This window comes from Babylonia areolata, chromosome 23 (assembly GCF_041734735.1).
Source record: "Babylonia areolata isolate BAREFJ2019XMU chromosome 23, ASM4173473v1, whole genome shotgun sequence".
NCBI lineage: Eukaryota > Metazoa > Mollusca > Gastropoda > Neogastropoda > Buccinidae > Babylonia > Babylonia areolata.
Genome location: NC_134898.1, coordinates 38,932,113 through 38,959,588, shown reverse-complemented (window position 1 = coordinate 38,959,588; position 27,476 = coordinate 38,932,113). Strand labels below are relative to the sequence as shown.

Here is a 27,476-nt window from a genome sequence, read left to right as displayed (position 1 = left end):
CCCAAGAATTCGCTGAAAAGTTAGCCTCTGACATTCTGGGTATACTGATGAAGAAAAATGCAGAAATATGCAGCAATCGACCAGTTTTCCCCTTCAAATTGACAAATGTGGACACAACCAGAAGCACAGTAGAAGTAAATTCCTTTTGCATGCAGTTTATGCATATGTAGGATCATGGAAACCATTTTAATGAAACAAATTTCAACACCTGAGCAGTGCTTGGGTGCAGTTTTGTAAAACTGCTCAAAGGCGCCCTGGCATCTCTCTAAAAATATATGTTATATGTTAAGTTAAGAACTTTTTTTTTTTTTTAAAGAGTTTTAAAAAAAAGAATTCCCCACCCGCACACCCCAGCCCCCCCCCACACCCCAGCCTCCCGACACCACACACCCCAGCCCTCCCACCCCCACCCCCCACCCCCCAGGCCCCCCACACCCCACAACCCAGCCTCCCCACACCACACACCCCAGCCCTCCCACACCCCAGCCTCCCCACACCCCACACCCCAGCCCTCCCACACCCCAGCCCCCCCACACCCCAGCCTCCCAACACCCCACACCCCAGTCCTCCCACACCACACACCCCAGCCCCCCCACACCACACACCCCAGCCTCCCCACACCACACACCCCAGCCCCCCCACACCCCAGCCTCCCCACACCACACACCCCAGCCTCCCCACACCCCAGCCCCCCCCACACCCCACCCTCCCCACACCACACACCCCAGCCCCCCCACACCCCACACCCTAGCCCTCCCACACCCCAGCCCCCCCACACCACACACCCCAGCCTCCCCACACCACACACCCCAGCCCCCCCCACACCACACACCCCAGCCTCCCCACACCCCACACCCCAGCCCTCCCACACCCCAGCCCTCCCACACCCCACACCCCAGCCCTCCCACACCACCACCCCAGCCCCCCCACACCACACATCCCAGCCCTCCCACCCCCCCCCCAGCCCCCCTCCCAGACCCCACCCTCCCACCCCCTTACCCCTCCCACCCCCCACACCTCCCACATCCCAGCCCACCACACCCCCACACACATCCACCCTGACCTTGATGGCACACTTGACAGGTGCGGCAGCCTCAGCACGGATGTGGCGAGCTACTCCCTCGTACACCTCCCCGAAAGCCCCACTGCCCAGGAACTGTGTGAGGTCCAGCTGATCGCGACACACATGGGGCAAGCTGGCCACCTCTTCATCCGTGGGGATGATGCTGCACACAGGGTGATTGTCATCATTCAGCTTGTTCATTAGTCTGTCATCATCATCATTCAGCTTGTTCATTAGTCTGTCACCATCATCATTCAGCTTGTTCATTAGTCTGTCATCATCATCATTCAGCTTGTTCATTAGTCTGTCACCATCATCATTCAGCTTGTTCATTAGTCTGTCATCATCATCATTCAGCTTGTTCATTAGTCTGTCACCATCATCATTCAGCCTGTTCATTAGTCTGTCATCATCATCATCATTCAGCTTGTTCGTTTGTCTGTCATCATCATCATTCAGCTTGTTCATTTGTCTGTCATCATCATCATTCAGCTTGTTCATTATTCTATCATCATCATCATATGGCATGGCCAGTGGGAAACATACCCAAACCCCTCACCAAACCCCACCCCTACCCGTAAAACCCTAACGAACACAGGTGGAGCACTCACGTCAAGCCATACAGGGTGTTGCTCTGCTGGAAAGTATGGAGCGTCAGCTCTCTCCGCAAAGCCAGTGGGAAACATACCCAAACCCCTCAGGAACCCCCACCCCTAACAATAAAACCCCAAGGAACACAGACGGAGCACTCACGTCAAGCCATACAAGGTGTTGCTCTGCTGGAAGGTGGAGTGAGGCAGCTCCCTCAGTGTGGCCAGCTCGGTGTCAGGTCCTCGCACCATGTTCAGGAACTGCTGCTTCTTCTTCTTCTCCTGCTGCTTGCGTCGCCCTGCAGTCACACAGCTCACGTCACTGGCCATTCAGCACTGAAGGACTGATTAACGTGTGTATGTGATAATCAGTCGTGTTCGACTATGACCATCAGAACAGCAGAGGAGGTAACTGCTGTCCCAATTATCTGGGCTAGAATTTGATTATAGTGGAGAGTGTCTTGCCCTAGTTACATCCCCACTCTCTTGGCCAAGAGGGTTTTAGGACAGTCGGCGTTGGGATGGTTCCCTAGCCCCCAGATAAACAGGGATACTTATATGATAGCTATCCTTGGACAGATACCACTGATTCCTATGGATATTTATATAGACTCTCTCCTTGGTCAGAGATCACTGATTGCTATGGATATTTATACAGCACCTACAACTTATAAAGTACCTTTCCTCAGTTAGGGAACATGATTGCTATGGATATTTATACAGCACCTACTCTTGATTGATTGATATGGACACTCATAAAGCGCTTGGTCATGATAAACTGATATGAAATGAATGCTTACAGAGCACCTTGTCAGGACTGATTGATATGGATACTTAAACAACAACTAGTCATGATTGATTCATTGATAAAGATACATATACAACACCTAGCCATGACTGATTGATTGTTATGGATACTTAAACAGCAACTAGTCATGATTGATTGACTGATATATGCAGCACCTAATTAGGACTGATTGTCTAAGCAAAAAGGAAGGAAAAACTTAATACATACATTCAGCGTGGCACAAAACCAACCAACCAACCAAACATCAAAAAACAAAAAACAAGAACAAAATTAGCTGCAGAGAAACACAATACTCTCTACAAGAACATAGAAAAAGCACTGAGTTCACATGTTTGCACACATACCTGAATGAGAAAAGGAAAGAAGAAAGTATGGATGGTAAGGAGAGATAGTGAAGGAGAAAAGGAAAGAAGAAAGTATGGATGGTAAGGAGAGATAGTGAAGGAGAAAAGGAGAGAAGAAAGTACGGATGGTAAGGAGAGATAGTGAAGGAGAAAGGGAGAGAAGAAAGTATGGATGGTAAAGAGAGATAGTGAAGGAGAAAAGGAAAGAAGAAAGTATGGATGGTAAAGAGAGATAGTGAAGGAGAAAAGGAAAGAAGAAAGTATGGATGGTAAAGAGAGATAGTGAAGGAGAAAAGGAAAGAAGAAAGTATGGATGGTAAGGAGAGATAGTGAAGGAGAAAGGGAAAGAAGAAAGTACGGATGGTAAAGAGAGATAGTGAAGGAGAAAAGGAGAGAAGAAAGTATGGATGGTAAGGAGAGATAGTGAAGGAGAAAAGGAAAGAAGAAAGTATGGATGGTAAAGAGAGATAGTGAAGGAGAAAAGGAGAGAAGAAAGCTATGGATGGTAAGGGAGAGATAGTGAAGGAGAAAGGGAAAGAAGAAAGTACGGATGGTAAAGAGAGATAGTGAAGGAGAAAAGGAAAGATGAAAGTACGGATGGTAAAGACAGATAGTGAAGGAGAAAAGAAAGTATGGATGGTAAAGAGAGATAGTGAAGGAGAAAAGGAGAAAAGAAAGTACAGATGGTAAGGAGAGATAGTGAAGGAGAAAGAAAGGGAGAGAAGAAGACAGAGGGGCAGGGGAGAGCAAGTGGGTGGAGACACAAAGACAGTGACAAGGACATTAAGAATACATCGTTTTTCTATTAATCAGCTACAGCAACTGTCTCCTCTTCCTTTAAATCACAGAATAAAAACCAGTTTATAGATACATTTACACATAAAATACTAATATCACTAAAAATTGAGAAAAAAGAACGCAAAATTGAAGACAACACAAAAAATATCCAAAATATCCAAGGCTTTGAACTATCTAGGAATAACCTGTCTTACAGAAGCCTGTCTCTTGAAAAAAAAAGTGTAAAGATACCAAATGACAAAACAACATTTCTTTTCTTTTTATTTTGAACTTTTCACACCAGGAGTTTCCTAACTTTACCAAACACAAGAAAAAAAAAAAATAATCTTATGAAAAGTACAGGTATAGACTCTGCAGGAAAAACAGTCATTTCATTTGAAAGGAGGAGAATTTTCTGATCTCCAAGGCCAAAACAGGGACAGAAAAGTCAGTGGCTGAAGAAAGAAAGAGTCAAAGATTCAAAAGATTCAAAGAAATTCAAAGAAAACACTAATAAAAAATACAAAAAAAATTCAAAGAAAAACCTTAACAATCTGTAGATCAAATATCTGAAGTAAATTTCTGCACAATAAACAAACCCACATTTCAACATACAAACATACTCACATAGGCAGATAAAACTGATTGCTATAAGCGTGACGAGAACAATAGCACACAAAGCGACAGCAATGCCGATTGTGATGTCGTGATGCAGATCATTGTCAACTGCTGCTGGAAAAAAAACAAAAGAAAACAAAATATTCTCAGGTATGTAAAAGTAAGAACAGGAATCTTATGCATATATAAATATGTTTAATGTTTAGATTATGCTCACCAATAGTACCTTATAAATAAGACTATGTGAGAAACATTCATGTCCACATGTGATAAACTGATCGTCAAACAGTAAGCAATATATCTATGATAAACTCAGAAGATAGTATACAGGATACTATTACTGTTAAAAGCATGTGATGCTGTGGCAAGCAGTTCCAAGATACAGGGTTAACTCAGTACGGCCAGTCCTCTCTTCTCCTCTACACAGACCCATCGGATGTCCAGTGGGTGTCTGAATGACTGAACCTTTAGCTTCCGTCGTCAGAATTGTGGTATTCTTTGTCAACATTCACCTTTTCAGTATAAAAGCCTTCCGCTTGCAATATTTTGATGATGGAAATTGGGGTGAAACGCTGTTAACATCTCTTTCGCCGTTCGTATGGAGAGAGTTAAGTGAGTGCCTTTCCCCCAAATACTCTCATTCACGTCATCAATCTAGTCTCACCCCTAGCCCTGATTACTGAGGCAGGTGGTTAGTTTGTTTACAAGGTTTTCTTAACATTCTTCCCACTCTCGGGTACCTACCTGGAGGTGACAAGAAAGTAGAACTGTTGACACTGAAGGGTCCCCATCCTTTGGCGTTGTAGGCCGCCACACGAAAGACATACTGCATCCCTGGTTTGGTCATAGTTTCATCCACCAACCACCGACTTTCTGAACCGTTGTATGCCACTGACCAGTGGTCATCATTCAAAGCACTGCACAGTCACCGTGGTAAGAACAGCAAATTAAATTGTAACCCACCAAAATATATACATAAATATATGGAATGGTGGTCTTGTGGTAACTCATCTGCCCAGGAAGCAAGATAATCAAAGGGTGCAGAACTGAATCCAACACTCACCAGTATTCTCTACCCCCCCTCCCCCCCCCCCCCCCCAATCCCCCCCATCCGCTAGACCTTGAGTGGTGGTCTGGAAACTAGTAATTCACATGACATTGTGAATCAAGTTCCCATGTGCAGCATGCACTTAGCGCATGTAAAAAAAAAAAAAACAACAACAACAAACAAAAAAATATGGCAACAAAAGCGCCATCCCTGCCAAAATTTTGTGTGAAAAAATCTGCTTTGATATGAAAACAAATACACTTAGAGGCAGAAATAAAATATAAATAGGCAGCACTGCACTACTGCAACATTGGTCCCTTACAAATTTCTTGTTAAAAAAAAAGCCACTTAACAAAATTCTGTAGAAAGATCCTCTTTGAATAGAAAAAGAAATACACTTGGAGGCTGAAAAAAAAAGTGTGGTACTGCACTGTAGTGATGCTGTCTTTGTGGGAAGAGCAGCCCCAGTTTCACACAGAGAAATCAGCTGTGAAAAACAATGTAACACCAAATACCAAAATCCTCACCTGTAGACGAGGCTGTAGGCGATGATTTCTGCCCCGTTGTCCTCCGGTTCGTCCCACTCCACCTCATATGCCCCTGACTTCAGGTGACGAATCTCTGGGGCTGGGGTCTGTTCCGGCTTCCAGGCTGCCACAGAAACCCAACATTTGTAGCAATGCAACAATTCCCAGCACTGAGAAAGAGAGAGAGAGAGAGAGAGAGAGAGACACACACACACACACACACAGAAAGAGTGAGTGGGGGGAAAGAATGTGACAGAAAGTGAGAGAGACAAGAGGGAGAGAGAATAAACGAACAAACAGACGTTTTTATTCAATAAAGGCCACGGCCCCTCATGAAGGGGATGCAGTGAACACAAATTGTCACATCATTCAGGAAATGGAGAGAGAGGGAGGGAGAGGGGGGGAGAAAGAGAGTGAAAGAGAGGAGAAAGAGAGAAAGGGAGGGAGAGAGGGAGGGAGAGGGGGGGAAGAAAGAGAGTGAAAGAGAGGAGAAAGAGAGAAAGGGAGGGAGAGAGGGGGGGGAGAAAGAGAGAAAGAGAGGGATAGAGAGGAGGGGACAGAGTGAGAGAGAGAGAGAGAGAGGAAGAGAGAGAGAGGGACAGCATGAGTGAAAGAGAAACTGTAAGTACTGGGTGTTGGGGCGGAGTGAAGTATACATATCATAAGAAATTACATTTACAATTTAGGGGACATTAAAGAGACAACCAAGCACATCACAGACCAGACACTCTCCAGCAACCACTGTGAAGGAATCTGCCAATCCTGAGTCAAGCCATCAGCATGCTTGTACTCAAGATAGACTAAACTGATACAACCTTCACACACATCCTCGATCTTGAAGTCACAGCCAACAAGACATTCATTTGAGTGTAAGTACTGGGCATCGCAGTGGAGTGATTTATATATGAATGGAGTCTCCCGTCAGACAGACAGATGAATAGGCAGGCTTTATATATATCATAATGAATTACATTCACGAGACGATTGAATTTTTCCTCCTAACATTTTCATCAACTCTGCAGAACTATCAGCTTCATTGTTCACTGATGTTTCAGCTGCCAGTCCAAGCAGAACATTGCCAATGCAGTCTGTTATCAGAAGAAAACTGTGTGAATGAACAACAATTCGATTTTAACCCTTGAGAACAACAAACCGCTTGTCGCCAAATGGGCACAGAGCACTGACACAGTTTTAAGGAACAGCAACACAATTCAAAATTAATCAAACCGACTTATGTTAATAAAAGGCAACAACAAACAATAACAACAACAAAACTACAACAAAACCCATACTGAAAGAGAAAGCAATGGCAGAGATGGCAACACTTCCATAAAAAGCATGTCCTACTTCAAACGTCATTTTTCACATAACATCATTCATCCTTGGAACAGGTCTATAGACAGAACATTTTGATATTCTTTTACTGGGTCATTGCACATCTTGGTGTGTATCTTATTTCATTTTATCTCATTTTTTGTTTCAAACACTTACTCAGTGTCTGAAAAATGTTTTCTTTGGGGTCAGCTGGCCAGAAGTACATGTGGTATGGAGGGGTGCGGTAGGAGGCCTTGACCCTGACAGCATAGCGGGTATGGGGGTCAAGGTTGCGGAAGGACTCAACGTAGGTGGTGAAGTTCTTGGTGATGCTGGGGATCTCCTCTCGCTGTTTCCACTTCAACTGTTCCTGTCCTTCTTGGATCTGGACATAAACACCTGAAGCTGTACACAAACACCTGAAAATACATGTTACACCACATCGACCAGGCCAACAGCATTACCCAATGTGTTTAGTCAGGCCTTAAGTGCATCCGTACAATATCTGTGTACCTATCAGAGTGAATTTCTTTGACCTAATTTTGCCAGAGGACAACACTGTTAATGACATGGGTATATTTTTAGTGCGCCAAGTGCATGCTGCACACGGGACCTCGGTTTATCATCTTATCTGAATGACTAAACACTCACTTTGATTTGGAAGAAAGGACGAGAGCAGGATTCAAATCCAGACCCTCTCAGACTCTCTGTATTGGCAGGGTGAGCATCTGAACTATTCTGCCACATTCTTCCTTACAAATACCTGAAGCACAAATACCTGAAACTTCCTTCAACTTTTTAAAAATGAAAGACAATTTATAGGATATAACAAAATCAGACAAATGTAAATGTGTGCAAGTGCATGCAGACAGACAGACACACACACACACACACACACACACACACCATCCCTTCTACACCTATCCTTGCTCGCTCCTCCACCAACACATTCAGACACAACCATACACACAAGCACATGCATGCATGCACAAGCATGTCCATATACACAGACACTCTTTCTTCCATGAACACACTCCCATCCGTACACATTCCTTAACCCTCACTCCCAGCAAGCACACACACACACACACACACACATATGCACACACACACACACACACAATTTATGTATAATGCACAAACATACAAAGATATACATACACACAGACATATCCATGCAAATCCACTCAAACAAAAACACCTACACAAATAGGCATTCATATGCACACAAGAAGAGATATGAAACTCTTGTATTGTATCCTGCAAATACACAATTCTATCTAGAAGGCGAGTGAAATTGTGAAACACAGACAGCATATGTAAACACTGTAACACACGCTACCTTGGCATACTCATAGTTGTGTCTCAGGATACTGTTATCGGCAGGGGACTGCCATCGCAGCATCAGGGAGTTGTGGGTGGCATTGACGAGCACTATGTCTCCCGGTGTGTCAAAGGTCTGGCTCTTCACCTTCACACTCCTGTTGCACATGTCTCGGCCCATCATGCATGTCTCCACCTGTTGACAGAAGTAATGATCATGATGATTCTCCGCCTGTTGACAGAAGTAATGATCATGATGATTCTCTGCCTGTTGACAGAAGTAATGATCATGATGATTCTCAACCTGTTGACAGAAGTAATGATCATGATGATTCTCAACCTGTTGACAGAAGTAATGATCATGATGATTCTCAACCTGTTAACTGAAGTAATGATCATGATGATTCTCAACCTGCTGACAGAAGTAATGATCATGATGATTCTCAACCTGTTGACAGAAGTAATGATCATGATGATTCTCAACCTGTTGACAGAAGTAATGATCATGATGATTCTCAACCTGTTGACAGAAGTAATGATCATGATGATTCTCCGCCTGTTGACAGAAGTAATGATCATGATGATGATCCACCTGTTGACAGAAGTAATGATCATGATGATTCTCAACCTGTTGACAGAAGTAATAATCATGATTCTCCACCTGTTGACAGAAGTAATGATCATGATGATTCTCAACCTGTTGACAGAAGTAATAATCATGATTCTCCACCTGTTGACAGAAGTAATAGTCATGATTCTCCACCTCCACATCATACACATGGCTAGGCCTCTCTCTCTCACCTCCACATCATACACATGGCTAGGCCTCTCTCTCTCTCTCACCTCCACATCGTACACATGGCTGGGCCTCTCTCACCTCCACATCATACACATGGCTGGGCCTCTCTCTCTCTCACCTCCACATCATACACATGGCTAGGCCTCTCTCTCTCTCACCTCCACATCGTACACATGGCTGGGCCTCTCTCTCTCTCTCACCTCCACATCGTACACATGGCTGGGCCTCTCTCTCTCTCACCTCCACATCGTACACATGGCTGGGCCTCTCTCTCTCTCTCTCTCACCTCCACGTCATACACATGGCTAGGCCTCTCTCTCTCTCACCTCCACATCGTACACATGGCTGGGCCTCTCTCTCTCTCTCTCTCTCACCTCCACGTCATACACATGGCTAGGCCTCTCTCTCTCTCACCTCCACATCGTACACATGGCTGGGTCTCTCTCTCTCTCTCTCACCTCCACGTCATACACATGGCTGGGCTCCAGGCCCTTGAGGACAGTGTAGATGGACCCGTCCCTGGTCTTGTTCAGCATCAGGTTGTCCGTCTCTCGCTTGATGTGCACACTGTTCACCATCGTCGAGAAGAGCACCCTGTAGGTTACCTCCCTTCCTGGCCCGTTCACCTTCTGCGGGGGCTGCCACGTCACCTTCATCTCCTCGGGGGTCAAGGGCATCACTCGGATGTCCCTTGCTGCTTGAGGCACTGCAAGGGTTTGGAAACAGTGTAGCATGAAAGGTTATGTGATGTATGAATTGCTGTTTGAGGGTTTGAAACACAGTTGTGTGATAAGGTTGTATGGTGTGTGATGAATCTTGTCACTGTGAGTGTTTGAAACAAGTGTAATGGATAATGGTTCCGTAATGTATGAATCTTGCACTGTATGGGGTTTGTAAAAAGTAGCAAGAAAAGGTTATGCAATGTATGAATCTTGCATTGTTGAGGGTTTGAAACAGTGTGCTGTGAAATGGTTATATCATGTATGCATCACTACTTGAGGAACTGTGAGGGTTTGAAACAGTGTGGAGTGAAAAAGGTTATATCATGTATGCATCACTACTTGAGGAACTGTGAGGGTTTGAAACAGTGTGGAGTGAAAAAGGTTATGTAATGCATGGGTATGTTCTTGTTTCCATAACCCACCAATAGCTAACATGGATCTTTAATGTGTGTACTTGACTTTCTGCATGCGCATGCATATAAAGGGGGTTCAGGCATTAGGTCTACACATCTGTTGACCAGGGAGATCAGAAAAAAAAATCTCAACCCTTGAACCCCCAGACCTTCAGATTGAAAAGTCCAACGCTTTAACTCATTCTTCACCACAGCTACATGCCTGCTACAACTCCCCTGGACCAGCACTACATGAGACCACAACAGAAAAAACAAGAGAGGCAAGGCCTTCAAGACTCACTTGTGATACACTTTAAAAAAATCCAAGCTTTTTATGTATTGAGTATAATTTCAAAATGTAATGTTTTAGATGAGAGAGATCAGTTTAAAGCAAATTAACTCCCCTAGCATTAATTACAGAGTAATTTCCCTCTTTTACTATCTGCACCAAAACGTTTGCAAATAAATGAAACTTCCATGCTTAGCTAAAGAAGTTCCTGTTTGAACAAAAAATGATAATAATGACTGCTCTAGTTGTTGGGTCAGAATATCAGATCAAAGTGCTACGTTTAGAGAATACAAAAAAAATATATATATAACAGTAAATGCAGTTTGCATATAATTAGGCTTCATTCTTTATTTTTTTTGTGCCCATCCCAGAGGTGCAATATTGTTTTAAACAAGATGACTGGAAAGAACGGAATTTTTCCTATTTTTATGCCAAATTTGGTGTTAACTGACAAAGTAGTTGCAGAGAAAATGTCAATGTTAAAGTTTACCACACACACACACACACACACACACACACACAACCAAACACCGAGTTAAAACATAGACTCACTTTGTTTACACAAGTGAGTCAAAAAACCAGGGTGGACCACTGAATTCATGAAAATCGATGGAGAATTGTTGATTTTAACAAAGCTTCGTTTCCATGAATCCAGTATCTGTAAATGGTTGAATTTAGAATGCTAACTGTACCAAGCAAGAATCAACAAAATCAGAACAGAGTGTTAGTATGAAAACACTCGTACCTGGTCCACAGGGGATGTAATCACGGTACAAGTTAACTCATACCTGGAGTACTTCTACAGTTCTGCCCAACTTTTGGTGTACTGGGAAGGAAAACCTGACCCTGTATGGCAGAACTCCACCAGAAGCTCTGGGGACCACCTGCTGCACTGCAGAATACAGCGGACTTAGCACTGCAGACCAGATTAACCATCTGACAGCATGACCTGGGGAATGCAGAAGAAGAAGAAGAAGTACCTGGAGTAGAATGAGTTAACCACTCCGCTATTGTGCCCCAGTGGTGCTGTGCTGTGTCTTACCTCCTGGTTTGGTGGTGAAGCGGTGCGGATCACTCAGGGCCTCAGACAGGTACTCGGTGTAGTAGTTGCTGACAGCGACCTGCACCAGGTACTGTGTGAAGGGCTCCAGACCCTGCAGCTCCACCCCTGTGCTGTAGGCCTCCTGTGCACATCACTTTGTGTTGTACTGTGTTGGGTTGGGTTGGGCTGGGTTGAGTTGGGTTGGGTTATGCTGTGCTGTGCTGTGCTGGTTGTGTTGGGTCGGGTTGGGTTGGGTTGGGTTGGGTTGGATTGAGTTGGAGTGGGGTGGGGTGGGGTGGGTTCCATTGGGTTGGGCTGCATTGGATTGGGTTGGGATGCGTTGGGTTGTGTTGGGTTGGGTTGGGGTGGATTGGGTTGTATTGTATAGTACTGTGCTGTGCAATGCATTGTATTGTATTGTATTGTATTGTATTGTACTGTACTGTACTGTACTGAATATTGTACTGAATGATACATATTTGATACTGGCTGAAATTCCTTCCTCTTCTGGAAGAGAGTGGCAGAGTGATGAAGACATTTATCTGCCAATACAGTTTCAGTTTTCAGTTTCTCAAGAAGGCATCACCATGTTCGGACATATTCATATACACTAAACCACATCTGCTAGGCATTTGCCTGACCACCAGCAGAACCCAGGCCCGATTAATGAAGAATGATGGTGATGCACCCCCATGACCAAACCTGGTTTTGGGTCCAGAGATCAGTAATGTTACAATGACATACGGATAAGAGAAACAAACACACACACAACAACAACAACAACAACTGACCTTTTTCAGACAGTCATCAGGGCTGGAGCTGCAGTCGAGGAAGCCAGAGGTTTTGTCTACGTCCAGCCTCCTGAAGTAGACAGTGAACTTGTCCTGGGGGGCACTGATGCGCCCACACTGGCTGGGGCGCTGCACGGGTTGCAGGCGGAGCAGGACACTGGTGTTGCCCAGCTGGCTCGTCTCCACACTCCCCTTGTATGGCCCCGGGTCCAGGCATTCTGAGTCTGAGCAGCACCAAGAAATATCTCTCGTCACAGGGACAACCATCACTGAATGATTCAGTCTGAGCAGCACCAAGAAATATCTCTTGTCACAGGGACAACCATCACCCAATGAGTCAGTCTGAGCAGCACCAAGAAATATCTCTCGTCACAGGGACAACCATCACTGAATGAGTCAGTCTGAGCAGCACCAAGAAATATCTCTCGTCACAGGGACAACCATCACCCAGTGAGTCAGTCTGAGCAGCACCAAGAAGCGTCTTTATTCATCTATTTATTTATTCATCTATCTATCAAGACATCTTGCACAGCGCATATTCTTGTAGCTCTATGCACTTTACAACAGCACTAAAAAGCATTCACTCACACATCCCCCCCACAAAAACCTGTGCATGTGATTTGAAACATTGATAAGAGAGAACAATTAAAAAGAGATCATGTTGATGAGTTAATCAAATAAGGTATCTGATATAAAAAGATAAAATTGATGATTACAACAACAATGTAGACAACTTAAAGACGAACACATGCGCACATGCGCCCACCTCTCTCTCATCACAGACAGAACCATCACTGAATGATACTTATTTGATACTGGCTGAAATTCCTTCCTCTTCAGAAGCAAGGTGGTAGAGTGGCTAAGATATGTATCTGCCAATACAGTTTCAGTTATCAGTTTCTCATGGAGGCATCACCATGTTCAGACATATTCATATACACTACATCTGATGATTTTTGTTGTTGTTTTTTTGTTTTTTTTAAAGAGCAGCATATGCCTGATCTTTGCTTAAGCCCAATGTAATGATCAGGCTTGGAGAACTTGAAACTCAAACTTGAATGTTTTACTGAGGGTGAAAGCTTCAAGCCTTTTTTAACCTGTTCTCACAAAAAATAAAATAAAATGAATTAAATAAATGATAAATAAATAAAATGAAATATTGTCTAATATAAAAGGAATTAGAAAGTAAAAGAAAAAGAAGAATAAAATGAAGAAGTAAGAGGAGAAGGAAGAGAAAGAAAGAAAAGAAACAAAGAAAAGAAAAGAAAAAGATAAGAAACACAAAATCAAACAATACTAGTCACACAGCAGGAGAGAGACAGACAGAGACAAAGACAGAGAGAGAAACAGAGAGAGACAGACAGAGAGAGACACAGACAGAGACAGAGACACAGAGAGAGAGACAGGGAGAGACACAGAGAGAGACAGAGACAGACACAGAGAGAGACACAGAGAGAGACAGAGATACAAAGAGAGGGACACAGACAGAGAGAGAGACAGACAGACAGACAAAGAGAGAGAGAGGCATGTGTTCCAACTGACCAGGTAAGGGCTGCAGGTGTCTGCCGTAGGCCACAATGTCCTGCACCCCGGTTAGGTTCTGTTTCTGCACCTTGTCCCGTGTGATCTTGTTGATGCTGTACAGCTGGCCCTCGCTGCTGTTGTACCAGTACACTCGCAGGTGGTCCACCGCCAGCAGGCTGGGAGGCAGGCCTGTCAGGTACATGACGTTTGGTTTTAAACATTATTTTATTCTCAATGTCCTGGTTTCGAATCTCGGTAATGGCGCCTGGTGGGTAAAGGGTGGAGATTTTTCCCATCTCCCAGGTCAATATATGTGCAGACATGCATGTGCCTGAACCCCCTTTACGTGTATATGCAAGCAGAATATCAAATATGCATGTCAAAGATCCTGTAATCCATGTCAGCGTTCCGTGGGTTACGGGAACAAGAACACACCCAGCATGCACATCCCTGAAAATGGAGTATGGCTGCCTGCATGGCGAGGTAAAAACGGTCATACATGTAAAAGCCTACTTGTGTACATACCAGTGAACGTGGGAGTTGCAACCCAAGAACGCAGAAGAAGAAGCATTCTCAAAAGCAAGTGAAGGCACTGCGGACACAGAGAGCAGCAACAAGCCAAAGCTTATGGTGTACATGATGTTTCAGTTTCAGTTTCAGTTTCTCAAGGAGGCATCACTATGTATAGACAAATCCATATATGCTACACCACATCTGAGAAGCAGATGCCTGACCAGCAGCTTAACCCAATGTGCTCAGTCAGGCCTTGAGTGCATGCATGTATATTTGTCCACCTATGCCAGTGGATTTCTTCCAAAGAATTTTGCCAGAGGACAACTCTCTCGTTGCCATGGGTTCTTTTTCAGTGCACCAAGTGTGTGCTGCACACAGAATCTCGGTTTATCGTCTCATCTGAATGACTAGACACTCAGTTCGATTTTTCAAAACTTGGGAGAAAGGGTGAGAGCGGGATTCGAACCCAGACCCGCACAGACTTTGTATTGGCAACTGAGCGTCATGTTGATATCAATACTTACATAGCGCCTATTGTCAGTCAGAGACCAAAGTCTAAGTGCTTTCCAATCATGAAGTCGTTTACATACAAGCTGCCTACCTGGGTAGAGCTGATTGACAGCTGCCTTTGAGCACTCATCGTTCATTTCCTGTCTTTCACTCAGACTGTCAGTAAAACATTCAAACACACATATACACACACATTATTACGTTCAAGGACAAACACATCACCACTTTACCTCTTAAAACAAGCTGCCATCTTCAAACAGACCTATCTCTGAAATGAGCCAACAGTTTCTGCCCTATTGCTAACACTCTGTATTTACTACCATATCTTTATGTTTTATTTTATTTCTTTTTAAGTTTCCATTTACCTCTGTTCCCCCACCCCCTCACCCTCATCACCCTGCCCTGCCCCCACACACTCCTCTTGCCCTCAATAACTCTCCTATATCTTGAGAAAAAATCCTTCCCCACCCCAACACACTCCTCTTGCCCTCAATAACTCTCCTATATCTTGAGAAAAAATCCCGCCCCACCCAAACACACTCCTCTTGCCCTAGACAACTCTCCTATATCTTGAGAAAAAATCCTGCCCCACCCCAACACACTCCTCTTGCCCTCAATAACTCTCCTATATCTTGAGAAAAAATCCTGCTCCACCCCAACACACTCCTCTTGCCCTCAATAACTCTCCTATATCTTGAGAAAAAATCCTGCTCTGCCCCAACACACTCCTCTTGCCCTCAATAACTCTCCTATATCTTGAGAAAAAATCCTGCTCTGCCGCAACACACTCCTCTTGCCCTCAATAACTCTCCTATATCTTGAGAAAAAATCCTGCTCCACCCAAACACACTCCTCTTGCCCTCAATAACTCTCCTATATCTTGAGAAAAAATCCTGCTCTGCCCCAACACACTCCTCTTGCCCTCAATAACTCTCCTATATCTTGAGAAAAAGTTCTGCTCCACCCCAACACTCCTCTTGCCTTCAATAACTCTCCTATATCTTGAGAAAAAATCCCGCCCCACCCAAACACACTCCTCTTGCCCTCAATAACTCTCCTATATCTTGAGAAAAAATCCTTCCCCACCCCAACACACTCCTCTTGCCCTCAATAACTCTCCTATATCTTGAGAAAAAATCCCGCCCCACCCAAACACACTCCTCTTGCCCTCAATAACTCTCCTATATCTTGAGAAAAAATCCTGCTCTGCCCCAACACACTCCTCTTGCCCTCAATAACTCTCCTATATCTTGAGAAAAAGTTCTGCTCCACCCCAACACTCCTCTTGCCCTCAATAACTCTCCTATATCTTGAGAAAAAATCCTGCTCTGCCCCAACACACTCCTCTTGCCCTCAATAACTCTCCTATATCTTGAGAAAAAATCCTGCCCCACCCCAACACACTCCTCTTGCCCTCAATAACTCTCCTATATCTTGAGAAAAAATCCTGCTCTGCCCCAACACACTCCTCTTGCCCTCAATAACTCTCCTATATCTTGAGAAAAAATCCTGCTCCGCCCAAACACACTCCTCTTGCCCTCAATAACTCTCCTATATCTTGAGAAAAAGTTCTGCTCCACCCAAACACTCCTCTTGCCCTCAATAACTTTCCTGAATCTTGAGACAAAAAAAAAATTTAAAAAAAAAAAAAGACACCACTCACCATGGACTTCCCCCTGGGAAGGTTTGAAGATGACTGAGCAGTTACAGCCATTGATGTCAACGGTGAAGATGGTGTTGCTCCTGACATCCACAAATACCACCTCGTTCTGGCCATGCTTTGTGTAGTAGTCCATGGCGATCACTGGGGACACGTTCATCGAATCCATACATGGGCATACGGGATAGATAGCGCGTTTCTTGCGGAGCCCATCGCCGATGATGTGTTTACCGAGAATGGCTTTCTGTTCCGATGTTCCCATGGTGGCCGACATCAAGGAGCCTTGTCCAAAGCGGTCCACTTCTGTCCACAGCAGCATGCTGTGCAAAACCAAACCGGAGGATTCAACATTTGTATATGTAGGATTAGTGTTGTGTTGTGTTGTGTGTGCTTGGTGTGTGTGCTGTGTGTGAATAGAATAGAATACTTTTTATTGTCATAAAACCTTAAAGTTTATAAGACACAATGAAACATAAACATGAGCATATTAAGAAGAGAAACATTCGTGAACAAATTTCACCAGCCTTGGCTGTAATTCTGTTAGAAGAATCAATTCACTAGGCTTTGCATTTGGACGACATATATCGATTAGGAATCTGTGTCTGTAAGTATTGTACTTTACACAATTGTCTAAAAGGTGAATCTCATCTTCTAAACTGTTAAAGTATCACACAGTTTTTGTTTGATTTGTAAGTCATGGGCGCTGATTCGTAACATGGTCAGTGCTTTCCTGTGCTGTGTATTTGTTGTATTCTTTAAATACAGTTCAATTTTATAATTTGTCACAGCGTTCTTGTAAAATTCTAATTCAGATGAACTGTTAAGTTTCTGTTTCCAAAATTTTACATATTCATTTTCAAACTTCTTGGATATAGCACACTTTAATCTTTAAACACTAAAAGTGAACTGATTTTTCCAAACATGATCTAATCCAGTGCTAGTTAATACATTTCTTATGAAAAGTAGCCACTGAACATTTTTATTTGTTTGACGATACATGCATTTATATGTTGTGTATACAAGTGAATTTTGAGGAAGCTCTAATATGTGTATCCAATAGCCAATAACTTGACATATTGTGTGTGTGTGTGTGTGTGTGTGTGTGTGTGTGTGTGTGTGTGTGTGTCTGTGTGTGTGTGTGTGTGTGTCTGTGTGTGTCTGTGTGTGTGTGTGTGTGTGTGTGTGTGTGTGTGTCTGTGTGTGTGCTTATGCATGTGAATCAGTGTTCTTTGAGTGTCTGCTTGGATGTCTGTGCAGGGTTATGCATATAAGTTGCTTTAATTTTTAAGGCATGTTTTATGCATTGGTTTTTACACTGAACAGCCCAACTGAACATGTTTTACATGTTGATATATGCCTGCATGCCAATGCAAAAAACCCCACTCGCACACACACAAAAAGCATACACCTATGTAGTAGCAAACACATATGCATACCTATTTTGTACACTATGTTGTAGCATACAAACACACACACCTACGTTTTGCAGCATACGCACATACATACCTTCATTGCTGCATACACACATACACACCTATATTGAAACATGCACACACACACACCTACATTGTAACACACACATGCACATACACACACCAACGTTGCAACACACACACACACATACTAAACCCATATCGTATCCCCCCCCCCCCTTGCCCCCTGACCCCCCCCCCCCCCACCCCCCACAACCCCAATTCCTCCCTTCAGCATGCTACACGTCCCCCTGTACCTGGCGTAAGGGTCGGAGATGACAGAGCCGATGGTGTTCTGGCTGACGATGACACGGGTGTAGATGTCCTGGTCCATATGGTATCCCATGATGGTGCTGCTGGCTGAGGGCCCCTCGGTCCTCTCCACCACATACAGGGTGCGGCTGATCCAGTCCAGGTTCAAGTCCTTGCCCTGCCCGCTCATCTCCACCAGCTGAGCGACACAGAGCAAGATGGATGTGAAGAAGCTTGTACTTTGCTTATCTTGTCTTACACAGTCAGCAAGACTCAGTCACATTATCCTCAAAGACTGTATCTTGCTTTACCGTTACCCTTGTAAATAAGTTAACTCATAAATTTACTCATTTAGCTCTCAACACCACAACAAACCATCATGAGTTAAGAATCTGTCTTGTCCTACAGTCAGCAAGACTCTGTCATGTTATATGGGTGTTAAGAAACCTGTTCATTGCTTTTCTTGTCTTACAGTGTCTGTAAGGCTCAGTCATGTTATCCACGAGGGCTGGATGTGAAGATACCTAAACATTGCTTTTCTTGCTCTACAGTGTCAGCAAGACTCAGTCCTGTTAAACATGAGGGATGGATGTCAAAAAGCCTGAACATTGCTTATCTTGTCTTACACAGTCAGTAAGACTGTCATGTTATCCATGAGGGATGGATGAAGAGACTGTTCACTGCTTATCTTGTCTTACACAGTCAGTAAGACTCGGTTGTGTTGTCCATAAGGGCTGGATGGATGTCAAAAAGCCAGTATTTTTTTCTTTTCTTGTCTCACATAATCCAGGAAGGATGAATGTAAAGATACCTGTACAATGATTTTCTTGTCTTGCACAGTCAGTTAGGCTCAGTCATGTTGTTCATGACAGCTGGATGGATGGAAAGAAGCCTGTTGCTTATCTGTTACCCTCGTCAATGAAGGTTAAATACAGAACCACACCACACTCAGAATCAGTATGTGCAGGGCAATGAATTCCACACAATTCATGAGTGTTCTTGAAAATGGGCATAGCATACAATTGACTGGTTCTCAAGCATAGTTTGGATGTCAAAGGCTTATTATACACTGATCTAGATAACACATTTGTACCCTAAACTTAACAGACTCAGAGCGCAAAGTAGGACACAACTAAAAGAGAGGAAGGGGAAAATGCAGAGAGTGATAAGCGTTGATATAATATCACCTCTACCTCTCAAAAACACACACACACACACACACACACACACACACACACACACACACACACTCCTAAAAAAAGGGGAAAATGCAGAGAGTGATAAGCGCTGATACAATATCATCTCTACCTCTCCAATACACACACACACAAATTCACACACACACACACACACACACACACACACACACACACACACACACACACACACACACACACACACACACACACACACACACACACACACACTCCTAAAAAAAAAAAACAAACCCACAACTAACACAAACAAAACACCTGCTCATCTTGTTGTGACCGTACCTCCGTTTTCTGCTCTGAGTTCTGTGACACAAACAGAGCGTCATTCCTCTCAATCCAAAAGGTGCGGTTGTCCTGAGCCAGGTAAGCCAGGGCTGATGGAGACACCTGGTTGAGGAGGACGGTGGCCGAGGTGAGGTTGTTGTCAAACTCTGACACGTTCACACCAGCAGAGGTGGCGATGAGCAGCATGGGGACAGGGTTCACCGCTATACACAGTGCAACAAGCCAACACTTCTGTAGAATCATCATCATCATCATCATCATCATAGTAATAATGATAATAATAGTAGTAGTAGTAGTAGTAGTACAGGGTTCACCACTGTACACAGTGCAAACAATTTTGTAGATTCTTGATCATAATAATAATAATAATAGTACAGGGTTCACTGCTGTACACAGTGCAACATTCAACACATTCGTAGATTCTTTATCATAATAATAATAATAATAATAATAGTACAGGGTTCACCACTGTACACAGTGCAACAAGCCGACACTATTGTAGATTCTTGATAATAATAATAATAATAGTATTAATATTAATAACAATATTAGTGCAGGGTTCACCACTGTGCTTGGTACAAGAAGCAGACACTTTTGTAGATTCTTGATAATAATAATAATAATAATAATAATAATAATACAGTGTTCACCGTTGTGCTTAGTTCAAGAAGCCAACACTTTTGTAGATTCTTGATCATAATGATAATGATAATGATAATAATAATAATAATAATTCAAACAGTAACAGTAATGAATGGTGATTGTATAGCGTATTTCTCTAAGTTAATTTAGACACGATGCAATGGCAATCACCCATTCACACGCAGTCACGCCCCTAATATCTATATAAACAAAGTGATACTTATTTTTCAATCCGAAAAAATGCAATCAGAAGCAAATATATATATATATATATATATATATATATATATATATATATATATATATATATATATATATATATATATAAAGCAGATATTCAAATAAGTGCTGACTTAACTAAGATATTTTTAATGCATAAAACAGAGAGAGATAATACTAATTTAGATAATTTTTTTTTTAAATATAGAAACAGAGAAAGATAGATAAATTATGTTACAATGATGAAGACCAACATTTTTTAAAAAGTGACATATACAAACCAAAGGACAAGGATAAAGACAGGCCAAAATCCATGACAATTAAGACAGGCCAGAATCCATGACAATTAAGACAGGCCAAAATCCATGACAGTGAAGACAGGCCAGAATCCATGACAGTGAAGACAGGCCAGAATCCATGACAATAAAAACAGGCCAGAATCCATGACAGTGAAGACAGGCCAGAATCCATGACAATAAAAACAGGCCCGAATCCATGACAGTGAAGACAGGCCAAAATCCATGACAATAAAAACAGGCCAGAATCCATGACAATTAAGACAGGCCAAAATCCGTGACAATAAAGATGGGCCAAAATCCATGAGGCCAAAATCCATGACAATAAACTCAGGCCAAAATCCATGGCCGACAAGCATCAAATTCTGATGAAAAATCCACTCTAACTGAAAAGCAAATGAACTTGTAGGCAGAAAAGAAAGAGAAGAAAAACAATGGGTGGTGCTGCACTGTAGCAATGCCCTCTCCCTGGGGACAGCAGCACAGATTTCCCACAGAGAAATCTGTTGCGACAAAATAGTGATATAATACAACACAACACAGTGCACTTACCATCAGTGACAGCGGAGACAGTGGATGAAGGGGGGCCACAACCTGCCTCTGTGCAGGCCACAACCTGAACACACACACACACACACACACACACACACACACACACACACACACACACACATTCATGTGTATGTTTACACAACCACACACACACACACACACACACACACACACACACACACGCACAATGTACACATACTGACAAAAAAAACATGCAAGAGCATGGTGTGTGTGTGTGTGTGTGTGTGTGTGCATGTGTAAGTATGAGTCTAGATGGACATTAAAACATCTTTTAATTTAAAAATCTCTGTGTAAGGTATGTATCCTTGTGTGCATGCCTGCCTGCATGCGTGTATGTGCGTGGGCGTGTGCGTGTGCGTGTGCACGCATGTAAATGTGCATGTTTCTGTCTCTGTGTGGGTGTTCACAAACTTGATCTTGAACTTCAACTTATTCTTGTGGTGCTTGAGGCCTCGTTCAAGGGCCTGTTCACCATCAGGATTCAAATACTTCCTGCACGCGTGGTGGTTCACGTCCTTCTCTCCTACCTATTCTTGGCAAGCAGGACATAGAACTTTGCCCGCACTCACCTCAAAGGAGTAAGTCTGGGAGGTGGCGAGTGGCGTCAGAATGAAGTGCCGGGCAGTGCCAGACACCTGTATGGTTTCCTTGCGGCCTGCTTGATCTTTGCGCCAGTAGGTGATGAAGTGGTGGCTCAGAACTCCATTGGTCACGTGCGGCGTCGACCAACGAAAATCGGCTGCGCGAGAAATGTGGGCGGTGCTGGCGTTTTTGTGCTGTGTCACGTACACTCTTGGAGTCATCGGCTCTTGGGGAACTGTGGATGACAATGTTTCGATTTGCACTTAGATTCTGTTGCTGTTGTTTTTTGCTACTTTCTTGAAATATCATTTTTAGGTGGAATATACTTCACGTACTTGCTACTTTCTTTGTGTGAAATTTTTTTAGGAGGTATAGATTTTGAATACTTAGCATGACATTGATAGTAACTATCCTTAATGGGCTTTTTTTTTTTAAATGTTGTTGGCTGTTGATGACTTTCATTTTTGGGTAAATAAGGACACAGTGAACAAATCTTCTATGTCTAAATTCATGAACTTCTCTGTTGCTGTACGGACATTTCAAAAGCTGTTTATCTTACATTTTGGACATGGGTGAGGAAAACATTTTACTGATGACCAGAAGTGAAGGACTCAGTGAACATGGACGAAACAACATCCTGATTGACGACCAGAAGAAGTGAAGGATAGGTGACACATTGATAAATGACCAGACAAATCCATATATGCTACACCACATTTGCTTGGCAGATGCCTGACAGCAGCATAACCCAGCACACTAGTGAGGCCTTGAGTGCATGCACACATATTTGTGTACTTATCCGAGTGGATTTCTTCTTCAGAATTTTTCCAGAGGACAACACTTATGTTGCCATGGGTTCTTTTTCAGTGCACCAAGTGCGTGCTGCACACAGAACCTGTTTATCATCTCATCCAAATGACCAGACACTCAGAGAGGAAGTGTCTGGGTTTGTTCCAATGTACCTTTTATTTACCTGTGTGCTAGCTGAATCGATAGCATAAGCAGCATTGACTTGAAATTGTCCCTTGTACATGGAGAGAGTTACCACTCTTTACTGTTTATCATTGACCAGAACCTCAGTTAGATTTTCCAGTCAAACTCCGGAGAAAGTGTGAGACTAGGATTCAAACCCAGACCCTCACGGATACTGTATTGGCAGAGAAGCATCTTAACCACTGTGCCACATCCCTTCCCCAGGGTTACACACTGATCAACAAGCAGAAGGACTCACTGGACATGGGCGACCTGATGGAGAGGGTGGTGGCTTCAGCGTAGCCCCAGTAGGTGTAGGGCTGGAGGGACACCACCAGCAGAGTGTAGGGGGACCTCCCTCGGATGTTGAACCACGGCTGGGACGTGGTCTGGGGACAGCAGTGACCAGCACAACAATCAGCATGGACATGGAACACAACAACTGCAGTTCTATCTTCCCTGGCTTTTAATAAAAAACAATGGGTGGATAGATAGATAGATCTTAGATAGTTAGATAGATAGATAGATAGACAGATATATAGATGGATAGATAGATCTTAGATAGATAGATAGGTAGGTAGGCAGGTAGGTAGGTAGGTAGACAGACGGTCAGACAGACAGACAGACAGATAAAACATAAAAATATAATAGTAATAATAGTAATGATAATAATAATAATCATAATGTAGAACTTTTATATTTGTTCATACCAGACATCCTTTATCTACTCTGTCCATATGCTTGTATAGATAGACATCGCATCTCTGTACATTAACATACACACACAGGTATTCATCCATGTGAGCTTGGATATGCACAGATACATATTATACAACCATGTACATTAACACACATATGTTCCTTGCCAATCCCTCCGACACACAAAAAAACCTAGGACTCCTGTCAGCTTGCCTTATGAATCTTTTCCTTGCCAATCCCTCCGAAACACAAAAAAACCTAGGACTCCTGTCAGCTTGCCTTATGAATCTGTTTCTTGCCGATCTGCAGGAAGAGCTTGAAGAAGACGGTGCCATGGTTGACGTCAGGGTCCCTGTCCCAGGTGAGGTTGAAGTTGGACCAGTCGCCCACCGTGCGGATGTTGGTCTGGTTGATCTTCTGCGGGATCACCAGCACCTCCTCCTCCGATACGTCCTCTGTTGTTTTTTTTACACACACACACATGCATGAATGTGCATCCACACACACTCACACATGCATACACATACACACAAATACACATGCACATGTGCACACACACACATACACATACATTCAAATACATATATCCACACGTGCACACACACACACACACACACACACACAAAGCATGCATACACACACACACACACACACACACAAAGCATGCATATATACACACACACAAGCACACACCATCATACACACATTCTCCAACACACATACACACACATACCACAAAGTTACATACCATAAGGATTTTAACTGTTGTTTTTGTTCAAGTCAGAAAGCATATCATTCAGTTTCATTAGTACATTTACAGAAGTTATCTGCAAGTCATCTAATCTGCCTCCAAAATGACTCATCACATACGCAAAAGTTCAATAAAAGACTAAGGGATTCTTCTTCTTCTTCTTCTTCTTCTGTGTTCGTGGGCTGCAACTCCCATGTTCACTTGTATGCACACGAGTGGGCTTTTACGTGTATGACCGTTTTTACCCCGCCATGTAGGCAGCCGTACTCCGTTTTCGGGGGTGTGCATGCTGGGTATGTTCTTGTTTCCATAACCCACCGAACGCTGACATGGATTACAGGATCTTTAACGTGCATATTTGATCTTCTGCTTGCATATACACACGAAGGGGGTTTAGGCACTAGCAGGTCTGCACATATGTTGACCTGGGAGATCGTAAAAATCTCCACCCTTCACCCACCAGGCGCCGTCACCGTGATTCGAACCCGGGACCTTCAGATTGAAAGTCCAACGTTTTAACCACTCGGCTATTGTGCCCGTCGACTAAGGGATGACTAGTCAATCTCTGCAGCCCCAGCTCTCATTGCTATCATTCATATCATACACTTCTTAATCACAACTTCAAACCACAAAAAAGCAACAAAAAACAACCAAAAACAAAACAAAAAAAGAAGATCATAACATACAACAATACCATACTGTTGATTTTTAATTTGTTACCCTTTTTATTTTGAATTAGCATATGTGTTTCAAATCTATCCTTTTGAAATATATTATGATAATCAAGCTGTCTTGTATTTTGCACACATTGGTGTTAACAAAAAAAACAGTAATTGACTTTTCTCGTCAGGAAAGTTATCAGCAAATGTGTTATTAAAACTGTATCTTTTAGACAGACAGATCTTCTTCTGCGTTCGTGGGCTTCAACTCCCACGTTCACTCGTATATACTCGAGTGGGATTTTACGTGTATGACCGTTTTTACCCCACCATGTAGGCAGCCATACTCCGTTTTCAGGGGTGTGCATGCTGGGTATGTTCTTGTTTCCATAACCCACCGAACGCTGACATGGATTACAGGATCTTTAACGTGCGTATTTGATCTTATGCTTCTGCATACACACGAAGGGGGTTGAGGCACTGGCAGGTCTGCACATATGTTGACCTGGGAGATCGTAAAAATCTCCACCCTTTACCCACCAGGCACCGTCACCGTGTTTCGAACCCAAAGACCCTCAGATTGAAAGTCCAACGCTTTAACCATTCAGCTATGGCGCTGGTCAGACAGACAGATAATAAAGTACCTGTATTTTGTACACACTGGCATCATATTGAAAAAAAAAAAACAAAGAAGAAAAAAAGACTGATTTCTCTGACCTGGAAAGTGCTGCATGGAGGGGTGGGCGACGGCAAAGCTGGTGACGTTGTTGTAGGTGGGGGCCACCACTGACGTGTAGTTACACTCCATGTCCCCCACCACCAGGGCGTTGACGCTGTCCACCCAGAACAGCCGGTGGGAATAGTACTGCAGGCCAGACGTCCTGCACAGCACACAGGCAATTGTATTGTATTGTATTGTATCGTATTGTATTGTAGTGTAGTGTAGTGTATTGCATTGCATTGCAGTGCAGTGCAGTGCAGAACAGTGTAGTGTAGTGTAGTGTAGTGTAGTGTAGTGTAGTGTAGTGTAGAGTAGAGTAGAGTAGAGTAGAGTAGTGTAGTGTAGTGCATTGCACTACATTGCAGTGGAGTGTAGTGTAGTGTAGTGTAGTGTAGTGTAGTGTAGTGTAATGTAGTGTAGTGTAGTGTAGTGTACCGTATTGTACTGTACTGTATTGTATTGTATTGTATTGTACTGTACTGTATTGTACTGTATTGTATTACTCTTTTGTCACAACCAAGGAAGGTGGCAGAATGGTTAAGATGCTCAGCTGCCAACACAGAGAGTCCGTGAGGGTGTGGGTTCGGATCCTGCTCTCACCCTTTATCCCAAGTTTGACTGGAAAATCAAACCGAGCATCTAGTCTTTCAGATGGGATGATAAACCGAGGTCCTGAGTGCAACACGCACTTGGTGCACTGAGAAAAAGCCCATGGCAACAAGAGTGTTGTCCTCAGGCAAAATTATATATAAAATACAAAAAATCAACTCTGATAGGTACACAAATATATAAGCATGCACTCAAGGCCTGACAAGCGTGCTGGGTTATGCTGCTGTCAGGCATCTGCCTAGCAGATGTGCTGTAGTGTATATGGATTTGTCCAAACGCAGTGACACCTCCTTGAGAAACTAAAACTAAAACTGAAACTGAAACTGTCACAACAGATTTCTCTGTGTGAAATTCGGGCTGCTCTGCCCAGGGAGAGCGCTTCCCTACATTGACAGCGCCACCCATTTTTTGTTGTTTTTTTCTGCCTGCAATTTTACTAGTTTTCCTATCAAAGTGGATTTTCCTACATTAGTTTTTCTTGACTTCTCTCAGATGATTCAGCAAACTGCAAACTCTGGTTTTGTTCGATTATTGTTGTAGTGAGTCTTTGTGTATGTGCATACATGTTTTCCTGTGTGTGTGTGTGTGTGTGTGTGCATGTGTGAATGCATATGTGCGTGCATATGTGCGCACCCATGTGTGCATGTGTGCGTGTGTATATGTGTGCATGCATGTACGAGTTTTTGTACGGGCATACACATGCATACACTTAATCATACGCACGCGTCACATACATGTGTGTATAAACAGGCATCAGCAAAAACAAGCATGCCCCCCACTCACTGCGAGATGCTGTGGAAGCTGGCGGCCAGCCGCACTGTCTGCTTGATCTCCAGGGCGCTCTTCCCATCCTGCCCAATCAGGCTGGCCATCCAC

The 27,476-nt window shown here is 43.4% G+C and overlaps 1 protein-coding gene across 1 annotated transcript in view; it reads right to left on the bottom strand.

Annotated features, from left to right (window-relative positions):
- LOC143297673 (proto-oncogene tyrosine-protein kinase ROS-like) overlaps positions 1-27,476 on the bottom strand; it is a 62,304-nt gene that overhangs the window by 22,783 nt on the left and 12,045 nt on the right. Inside the window, exons 10-29 of the mRNA XM_076610093.1 lie at positions 27,384-27,476; positions 25,988-26,151; positions 24,140-24,315; positions 23,421-23,550; positions 22,177-22,424; positions 21,587-21,650; positions 19,875-20,080; positions 18,384-18,577; positions 16,658-16,974; positions 13,990-14,160; positions 12,448-12,671; positions 11,657-11,798; positions 9,670-9,917; positions 8,432-8,608; positions 7,267-7,474; positions 5,776-5,899; positions 4,945-5,117; positions 4,210-4,311; positions 1,817-1,952; positions 1,064-1,226 (exon numbers count right to left, since the gene is read on the bottom strand). The exon at positions 27,384-27,476 is cut by the window's right edge and continues 260 nt beyond it. Of these exons, the coding sequence (XP_076466208.1) occupies positions 1,064-1,226; positions 1,817-1,952; positions 4,210-4,311; positions 4,945-5,117; positions 5,776-5,899; positions 7,267-7,474; positions 8,432-8,608; positions 9,670-9,917; positions 11,657-11,798; positions 12,448-12,671; positions 13,990-14,160; positions 16,658-16,974; positions 18,384-18,577; positions 19,875-20,080; positions 21,587-21,650; positions 22,177-22,424; positions 23,421-23,550; positions 24,140-24,315; positions 25,988-26,151; positions 27,384-27,476 (3,460 nt within the window). The remainder of the gene's footprint in view (positions 1-1,063; positions 1,227-1,816; positions 1,953-4,209; positions 4,312-4,944; positions 5,118-5,775; positions 5,900-7,266; positions 7,475-8,431; positions 8,609-9,669; positions 9,918-11,656; positions 11,799-12,447; positions 12,672-13,989; positions 14,161-16,657; positions 16,975-18,383; positions 18,578-19,874; positions 20,081-21,586; positions 21,651-22,176; positions 22,425-23,420; positions 23,551-24,139; positions 24,316-25,987; positions 26,152-27,383) is intronic.